The 10,245-nt window shown below is 40.3% G+C and overlaps 1 protein-coding gene across 1 annotated transcript in view; it reads right to left on the minus strand.

Moving 5' to 3' along the window:
* The window catches only part of SULT1C4 (sulfotransferase family 1C member 4), a 15,159-nt gene extending 9,616 nt beyond the window's left edge, over positions 1-5,543 (minus strand). Inside the window, exons 1-3 of the mRNA XM_030888467.2 lie at positions 5,433-5,543; positions 5,149-5,336; positions 626-751 (exon numbers count right to left, since the gene is read on the minus strand). Of these exons, the coding sequence (XP_030744327.1) occupies positions 626-751; positions 5,149-5,317 (295 nt within the window). The 5' untranslated portion in view covers positions 5,318-5,336; positions 5,433-5,543. The remainder of the gene's footprint in view (positions 1-625; positions 752-5,148; positions 5,337-5,432) is intronic.
* Between the last annotated feature and the right edge of the window lie 4,702 nt (positions 5,544-10,245).

A 10,245-nucleotide genomic window follows, 5' to 3' on the forward strand; every position in this document is an offset into this window, starting at 1 on the left:
CCCCCCACTACCATGATCTCAATTCTGTCTTACAAATCTGGTTAGACCAGAACATGTATACAGGTCAGATAAGAGCTTGCAACACAAGGAATTCAGAGTAGATAAACCCCTCAGGACCAATAAGAGGAGCGGCGATACTAGGAGGATAAGGGTGGGGGTGGGGGGGGAGTAAGGGGAAGCCTATCATAATGATCTTTGTATGGCTCCCCTACCAGGGGGATGGACAGCAGAAAGGTGGCTGAAATGAGACAGCTGTTGGTGTTAAGTCATGAAAAAAAAAAAAAGATAAATTATCAAGGGGATATAGGGGAAGAACGGTGGGGGAGGGAGAGGGAAAAATGATCTGATGCCAGCTGCTTAAGTGGAAAGAAAATGTTTAGAAAAAGGATGACAACATATGTACAGATGCATTTGACACAATGGATATATGTATGGCTTATGATAAGAGCTGTAAGAGCCCCTGATTTAAAAAACAATGACTGTGGTATAGAAATGGCCGGACACAATTAAAACAAAAATCCATCAGTAATGTTTTGAATGCCTGGAATTTTCAGAGGGATTTTTTGTAGTGAACACCGTGAGTATGTGCTTCGGACTGTAGGCAAGTGTGGCCGTCAGCACTCACCAGATCCTACGCCTGGAAGTATCCACTCGATGAAAGGCATTCGTACGAAAGTAGGTGCTCGTTTGCTTTTCTCAATATCTCCATTATTTTGTATTAAGTCCACAATCTCCTGAGTCCATGTTGTTCCTTATTCCACATAGAAGAAGAGAAAGCACAGTCATTTAGAGTGACACAGTACTTACAATATAATCAGATACTAGCTAGAATTTTAAAGTTGTATGTATAAAGATTCAGAAAGCATCATTCCTTATTTACGTCTTATGCTTTCATAATTTGAATTTTATAGGCCCTAAGTTGGACTGGACATTAGCTTGATCAATATACAACTGTATATTGTATATTTATTTATTTTCTGTCACGACCACAAATTGGCAGTGTCATCCTCTTGAGTTAGATGCATTGTTCCTAAAGGGAGAATGAAATAATTTGAAGATTGTGATCTAGAGAGTCCTGATTGCATGGTTTTCAAACTGTTTTCCAGAGTACCGAGCTGTGACATAAGAAGCACTTGGTATATGCTGGCTGAATGAATGATTATTGCCGGGGCTTGATATTCAAAATCAGCACTCAGTATCTCTTTTCACCCTTTTCTTGGCTTTCCACTTATATCAGGGGCCAAAAAGTTAAAATGTGCCTTTCCAAAACTTTTTTGTCCCTCTGATTCTAGGTGCTATGTAGACTTCTCCAGTGTACAACATGAGCCTGAGAGTTGGAAGGCAGAAAGGAGGTCGAGGTCAAATGTTTTCTAAAGAAGGTGGTGCATGCAATGGCTCTCAGCTAGAAAATTTTGCAGAGGCCTTTCCACTGCCCAGGACCCTAAGCAGAGTAAGATCCATCACCACTGCTACCACGTCTGCAGAAAGAGGGACCGTTGACTCTTACGTTTAGTATGTTTCTGTGCCTCCTGCCATCTCCTGACCAATTCCATGTGGGAAGTTAGACAGTTTATTTTATTTACTTTTCAACTGAGCTATGAGTAATGTATCACACAATTCCATGGCTCAGTCCTATTAAGAAGCGCTGTGGAGTCATTGCCATCATCGACTCTGGGATCTTTTACAAGTTAATGATCTATTCCCCCACCCTTTCCTTGCATGTCCCCAAGTACTAGTGATCATCAGTTCCATCACTGTTTTCATAATTCCACTCATCCCATTTTCCTATACAGATAAATATGCAAGACTCGGCAGACAACAAGCAAGGGTCCATCAATAATGACCATACAAAACAGATAGAGACCTCAGTCTAAGAGAAAGCAGAGACTTAAAACTTTAAATAATTTCACATTGGTTCCATAAGGAGGTCAAATTCCAAGATGTTACATTTCAGTTGAAGTCCAGTTGCTAAAAATCTACTTTACAATGCTCTTTGTTTGATATCTGGTGGTTGATGGTTCGAGCCTATGTGCGTCGGAGACCCAGCTAATCTCATGTAGGGACCAGGCAAATGAATTTTGGGCTACCATTATTGTCCATAGCTTTCTGTAAACTGGGTCTTTAGCATTTAAACCCTGGTATTGTTCCCTTCTCCAGATTTGGGTTTTATTATTATCTTTGGATCACATAGGTTTGTGTGCTTCTGCTGTGTGGATTTAGCTGACTCCTCATTTAGTTGGCTGCTTGTTTCGAGAGAAGCCTTTAAAACCCTAGATCAGTGGTTCTCAACCTTCCTAATGCTGCTACCCTTTAATACAGTTCCTCATGTTGTGGTGACCCCTCCAACCATAAAATTATTTTCATTGCTACTTCATAACTGTAATTTTGCTACTGTTATGAATCAGGCAACCCCTGTGAAGGGTCTTTTGACACCCCCCCAAAGGGGTCGCGACCCACAGGTTAAGAACCGCTGCCTTAGATGTTCTTATTCATGATACCTGGGCACCATCTGTTTCCACACTCTGGTATGGAACTCACTTCTTCAGTGATCTCTTCATGGGGGCGAGTACCAGGCAGGACCATGGGATTTCTGACATTTTTAAGGTTGCTTTCTGAAATAATCTTAGTAGTCCTGCTTCCTAGATATAGGTTATTTTCCCTATATTCTTGGCTCTCATCTCCCATTACAAATCTTTTTTCTTTGACACTCAATTCAGCACTTTCACAGTCTATAGTAAGGGCATTGTTTTATGTTTTAATCAAAACAGAGAAAACCACTGCCATAGGGTTTCTGAGTCTAAATCTTTACTGGAGTCTCATCTTTTTTCACCAAGAACAGCTAGTGGGTTTGAACCGCTGACCTTGCAGTTAGCAGTCTAAGATTTGTCCTATATCACCACCAGGCCTCCTTAGATTAAAAAACAATAAATAATTATATTTATAATCTTATATAATAAGTAATTAAATTATTATATAAATAGTACTATGTCTTATATGGGTTGATCTTCCATATTTTCTGTCATCAAATATTCTTTCACTATTGGACAAAGCACCCAAAATTTTCCAGCCATATACTTAATGAAATTAGATGATTTGTACTGGTTTTATATTTAATTTTATGCATTAGCTTTATAAATTACTCTGACAGTTTCATAATGGGCTAACATTGGAGTAGATTTAGGGATGAGGTAAATGATTTCCCATTTTACCCTTTAATGGGCAAAATGATCTTTCTACACTTATCCTGAGCAGATGCCATTATTGCTTCAAAAATTTAGGTGTTGGATCATGATTTTTATCACTGATGTTTATTTCTTCTTCTAGTTAATAAAAATAACTTAATGCATGTATAAAGTTTTAGTGATGATTATTATAATTTTTACTTTAGCTGGCAAAGCATTTTGCTTTTGAATTTTCTATTTGGGTATTTTTCAAGTACAAAATACCACTAATGCTCTGAAAGCCCTTTGTGGACCATCCCTAATAGCAGACACAGAAAAGATGAACTTTTGCCAGTATCCTGAAATCGTGAAACTCAAACAGAGTTGTAGGTTTTAGGAATGCAGTGAGAGCAGTGTCATTTGATCCTAGGCGGAGTCTACTTTTATTAGTTACCGTTTAGGTGATGGGCAGCGTCCTGGTGGCACAGTGGTCACAAGTGGGTCACACGTGTAACTGAAAGGCCAGCAGGAGATGGATGAGACTACTTTCCATTCCCATCGAGAATGACAATCTCAGAAAACCCAAGGGGCAGTTCTACCCTGTCCTAGGGGTGACTATGAGTTAGAATTGACTCAGTAGCAGTGAGTTTTAAGTGCTGACCTGCTAATAAGCACAAGGTGGGTGATTAAAACCCACCAGTGTTTTTTGGGAGAAAGATGAGGCTGTCTGCTCTTATAGAGATTGACAGTCTCAGAAACCCTGCATAGAGTCACTAAGAGACAGAGTCTACCTGATGGCAGTGGTGGTTTTATTTATTTTTTCTTCCCTCTTTCCCACTAAGACAAGAGGAATTTGAACATACAGTACAAGAAAATACTTAGGTTTAGAGTTTGGGGATGGGAGGTCAGGAGTTTTTGATAGGGAGCTTGATTTTACGAAGGGGAAAGGTATGTACGTTTGAGGGGGATTGGATTGATAATAGTATTTTTAGTATTATGTACATACACACAATTCTCTGTCAAAAGCTATTTCCCTCTGCTGACCCAAAGGCTTTTATGATGAAGTGGCTAGACTCAAGTTAATCTCACTTCTCTCTACACTCGGACAATTCTGTTCATGGAATCATTTTTAAAAAGGAAGTAGGCTCACAAGGTGGCAAGATGCAAGCAGAAACCGAAAGAACAGTTTTACGGCTCTGAGGTAGGAGACTTTTACCAACTGCCAAAGTAAAATCAGTCATGCAGAACACAAGCCCCCCTGACTTCCACATTAACCTTGGGATCCCTTTTCTGTTTCACACTCAGAAAGCAGACTTTACACACACACACACACACACACACACACACACACCCCTCCCAGGGACACACACACACACACACCCCTCCCAGTGGGACAAACAACGGAAACCATGGGGGAAGGAAGACAGTGATCAGTGTAAGAAATGAAAAGAATAATAATTTAGAATTTATCAAGGGGCCACGAGAGGGGGGAAGGGAGGGAAAAAAGAAGAGCTGATCCCAAGGGCTCAAAGAGAAAGTAAATGTTTAGAAAATAATGATGGCCACATATGTACAAATATGCTTGATACAATTAATGTATGGATTGTTATAAGAGCTGTAAGAGCCCCCAATAAAGTCTTTTCATTAAAAAAAAGCAGACTTATATAAGTTCTGTAATAAGAGCCTACCTTAGGAACACATAAGTAAACAGATCTAGCTCTTTGCTTCTGCTCTTTGGTGTACTTTCTTCTAGGGAGCTAAAATTCTGGGTATCACAGGATTTGTAAGTCCTTAAACTTTTTGAATGTGCGACTGTTTTTCTGTGGAGTTTCTTTTTCAGTTTCCACAAGTACCTTGCAGTCACGTCGCTCTGCCTAATAAACAAATTTACACCCAAGACCCAGGAGAGCAGCTTCTTCATTTCATCATTATTGCATCTTTTCCATTCCCTTTCCCGACTCTTTTATCATTTCTACAAGCCACATACCTGCTTTAGGGTAGGTAGAAATGAGCAAATCATCAGGCTTGGCTTGGAAGTTCCAGATCTGATCCCAAGATTCACAGGTGGGTGTGGGTTGAAGAATTCCCTTCACATAGTTGACGGTTATACGTTCCTCTGGGGTGATTTTCAAATCCTTAATTTTGTTTAAGTCCATGCTGGGAGAAGTTAGAATTCTGAAAGAAAAAAAGTTACCTCTCAGTTAGGACAAGGCATATGTTCTTGATATTTTACATAGAAAATCCGAAATTGAGACCACAAACTGTGATGACCTTTAGCTGAAAAGAAATAAACACAGCGACCGGCCTGTGAGAGCCTGTAAGCAAGGAGCAATAGTGACAGGCCTGCTGGGTGAAGTTTTTCAGCAGCTATTGTTTGGGGCTTTACACACAGGAATTTCTCCCAGCCCTCCCTCTATGAGGTAATAGCAGAGGCGGCTACAAATCCTGACTTTTGTTTCGTTTTCTCCTGCTCTCCTACTTCAGTTTAAGGAGAGTTAGCCTCACCGTACGTGTTCACAAATAATTCACAGATACTTGCATGAATTGTTTCTCCTGGGAATTTTAAACTAACTGAAAAATCCGTGGGTGACTTGGCCTGTGTAATATTACATTACAACATAGGCTAATGTTTCTGCCAGGCTGAGGGGGTGTTTCTGTGATCTGTAGACAAAGAGATCCTAGTTCCTGAACTTCCCACGTGTTGGAAAGGGTCAACCTTAACTGTTCTAGACAAAAGTCAGACTGCGTATGAATTCCGTGCCAACTATTAACTATAGGACTACAAGCAACTTATTGAACCTCTCAACTTTACATTTTCTTCATGTGTAAATTAAAGATCATAACAGTATTTTTCTCAGTGGCTTTATGGGAACTAAAATAGTATACAGTATTGTGTTTAGCATGGTATCTATCAACTGGGAAACATCCAATAGCGTTTAGTTATTAATAATATTGACGGCTATTGCACACTGCGATAGCATTTTGATGACATACCCGTACTGAACCAGGAAGAGGTGTGCTACACTCCAAAATAACTGCTGATTCTTCTAAAATGTACAGATAGAACCCTGAGAATATCTATGGTATTAGGGGTGTGGGATGATGGTGCAAATGATATAACCTTAACCCCTTTGGGGGTCAAACAACCCTTTCACAGGGGTCGCTAAATACATCCTGCAGATCAGATATTTACCTTACGAGTCATAACAGTAGCAAACTTACAGTGATGAAGTAGCAATGAAAGTAATTCTATGGTTGGGGGATCACCACAACATGAGGAACTGTATTAAAGGGTCACAGCATTAGGAAGGCTGGGAGCCGCTGGCCTAGATACTTCAGGGTGAACGTTTGGGTCATCTTGTCAAGCAAAGAACCAAAGTGAGCTGAGCTATTTATTGAGGGCAACAGGGATACAGAATGGGTGGTGGAAGAGGGTAGTTGTAAATCTATTTATTGGGGGCAACAGGGATACAGAATGGATGGTGGAAGAGGGTAGTTGTAAATCTATTTATTGGGGGGCAACAGGGATACAGAATGGGTGGTAGAAGAGGGTAGTTGTAAATATCAGCTTTGTCCATGAACACTATAATTGTTATGAGTATTTCTCCCTTGTACATATATACAAAAACATTTTTTTGTTACTTTATAAGATATTAGCTATCAATCAGGTTCATCTGGTCTCTGTTGTAGGTGTGGTAGTTGTATAATGTTAAGTATAAACAAGGCTTTGTCATTGCCTTTGTTTAGCAATCATGTATGGTTTAAGGAGACGTGTCTGGGTGTCAAGTTGAAAAAGGGTGGAATGTGGTCAGTCAGTTCTGTGCCGACCTGGCTGACTAGGATTTTCAATGGCTTGGCACTTGCTGTTAGGTGCTGTTAGTCCCCACTCATCGTGACCCCATGCTCTACAGAACGAAACACCGCCTAGTCCTGGGCCATCCTCACAATTGTTCTTCTGCTTGAGCCCATTGTTGACGCCATTGTGTCAGTCCATCTTCTTGAGCGCCTTTCTCTTCCACCCCCTCTCCCCCAGCTGGCCCTCAAATTTTACCAAGCATTTTGCCCTTTTTCAGGGACTGATCTCCCCTGCTAAGACAGTGGTTCTCAACCTGTGGGTTGCGACCCCTTTGGGGATCCAACATCCCTTTCACAGGGGTCACCCAATTCACAACAGCAGCAAAATGAGAGTGATGAAGTAGCAATGAAAATAATTGTATGATTGGGGGGTCACCACAACATGAGGAACCGTATTAAAGGGTCGCGGCATTAGGAAGGTTGAGAGCCACTGTGATGATATGTTTAAAATATGTCAGATGAAGTCTCTCCATCCTCACTCCTAAGAAACATTCTGCCTGTAATTCTTCCATGACAGATTTGTTTGTATTTTCAGTATTTTTTGCAAGCAACGGAACTCAAATGTATTGATTCTTCTTCTGCCTTCCTATTCATTGTCCAACTCTCATGTGTATATTGGAGATTGAAAATACCATTGCTCGGGTCAGGCACACCATAGTCCTCAAAGTAACATTCTTGCCTTTCAATTTTAAAAAGGTCTGGTGCAGTAGATTTACCCAATGCAATGTGTTGTTTAACCTCTTGACTGCTGCTCCTGTGAACCTTGATTGTGGATCCAAGCAGGATGGAATTCTTTACAGCCTCAACCTTTTCTCCATTTGTCATGATTGATCCAATTATGCACACTTGATCCAATTGTGAGAATTTTTAGTTTCTTTACACTGAATTGTAATCCATACTGAAGGCTGTAGTCCTCCATCTTCATCAGCAAGTGCTTCAATTACTCCTCACTTTAAGCAAGCAAGGTTGTACCATCTGCATATTGCAGATTGTTAATAAGCCTTCCTCCAATCTTGATGCCACATGCTTCTTCAGAAAAGCCAGCTGCTTGGATTAATTGCTCAGCCCACAGATGAAACATGTTTGGTGAGAGGATACAACCCTGAAACATACCTTTCTTCATTTTAAAACCAGGGAGTATTCCCTTATTCAGTTTACATCACTGCTTCTTGATTTTGGACTATATTATTTACAATCTTTGGGTCACAGCACTGGTGTGTTCCTCCCACGTGGACTTAGTTGATGCAGGATTCCTTTACTTCTGAAGCCGGAAACTTCTCACCTGCCTTTATCTGGTGTTCACCCACCCCTGCACCTACTCAAGTCAGGAGAAGCCTCCAACCTGAATCTGATCCATGGACTTGAACGTTGCTGCCTTTACAACGGTGTGAGCCATTTCCTTGTAAAAAACCTTTCTCTATGTATGCCTGTGTAAGCTTCCCTGGTTTTGCTTTTCTAGAGAGCCCAGCCTAAGATCTACATGTTTTCGCTTTGGCTAGTGTTTGTATATGAAATCAGTGAAGAGTTTTTGGGTTTTCCATAGTCTTCAGCCCTAGTTTACTGTTAGCAGATGGATGAATACTAGAGCCAATGTCTGACATTAGCATTCTTGGAATCTCTATGTGTTTAAAGCAATTTATGAAAACTACATTGAATTTTTTTCAGTTTAATTTCTTTGTGTAATCTTTTCAAAGCTGTACATAAATAGAGTGGTGGATGCATTGAATGTTACGTATACAGTGTTCTGGGAGTTGTGTAGAAGGGAGAGATGAAGGATATATTCTCCTTTCCAAAAGATGATTTTGAAAGGTTGAAAATGTTGTGATGGGATATCAACTTGATTCTAAAGAGACCCTGGAGAGATGAAAATGTAATAATTTGAAAACAATCATTACTACACATATTGGTCTTATTCTCATTTACCACATTCACTCAAGAGTACTTCCTCCAAGGGTCTTGAGAAATGAACAAAGAAAATTGGAGCTAAGTCCACATTCTGCAAGTATTGCTCTGGAATTCTAAAAATCTGTGTTTGAATCCAAACTGTCACTCAGTAGCTGTGGAACCTTTTAAATTATGTATTCTCTCTCTCTCTCTTTTTTTAGGGTGCTCATTTATTTTTATTTTAATTAACAGATCACTTTATTGAGGGCTCTTACAACTCTATTACAATCCATTCATCAATTGTATCTGACATGTTTGTACATATGTTCCCATCGCTCTTTTCTAGACATTTACTTTCTATTGAGCCCTCTTTTTCCCCCCTTTCCTCCAACCCCACCATGGATTCTCCTTTGAGTTGATAATATCTAACAGGATTAGTGTAAGGATTGAGATACATATGTATATAAAAGAAGGGCAACAGGAGGGCTAGGCAGGTAAGGGAAGGTCCTTAGCTATCCATAGGAGCTTAAGTTAAATATTAAGCTGGGAAAGGGTAGATTTTGAAGAACTCAGAGCATGGGAGCAAATGTTTCCATGTGTAATCTGTACACTAATCTTATGATGTAGAAAGTTTTATTCTTAACATACAGATTTAAAAATGGACAACCAGATAAAAACAAGAGGCTCCATTTTTGAGGGTCAATTTCGTGAGGACTACCTTTCTTTTGTGTCTGGCTGCTGTGCGCAAGTACATTCCATTTCAAAGTTGTTGTTGTGTGTTGTGGAGTGAATTCGATTCAGATTAGAACTGCCCCATAGGGTTTCCCAGGTTATAATTTTAAGGGGACCAAATCAATTAAAATTGTGTTTCCTCTTGTACAATTGCTGGTGTGTTTGAATCACAGACTTTCAGATTAGCAACTGAGCTCTTAACCATTGGGCCACCAGGGGTCACTTGCCCATTTCAGTAGAGCCCTACAACCTACAGAGGTGGGATGTGGGCAGAGGCTCCCTTTCAGCAATTGTGCCCTGGGAAAATCTGCCTACTAGTAAACAGGTCAGTGCGGAGGGGAGGCGGGGTCTCACTTTCTCCATGAAGATAAGGCTAGAGGTGGAGCTCTCCAGGCTACACTGTCGGCACCTGGAGCTTTAGCATGGGAACTCACAGCTCGATCAGCAGAAGATTTTAGACAGTTCTGCAATAAAACCCAAGTTGACTACCAGCTATCTGGAATGTTTGCTTAAAATGAATGACTCACTTGACAAGGCGACTGTATAACATATATTGATAAAAGCATTTTCTAGCTGAATAAATTGAAAGCCTTTGTAACATGTGGCCTTCAAG

The sequence above is a fragment of the Echinops telfairi genome, unplaced genomic scaffold (genome assembly GCF_000313985.2).
Source record: "Echinops telfairi isolate 266 unplaced genomic scaffold, ASM31398v2 ScPeMD7_7467;HRSCAF=8505_1, whole genome shotgun sequence".
In the NCBI taxonomy this organism is placed as follows: domain Eukaryota; kingdom Metazoa; phylum Chordata; class Mammalia; order Afrosoricida; family Tenrecidae; genus Echinops; species Echinops telfairi.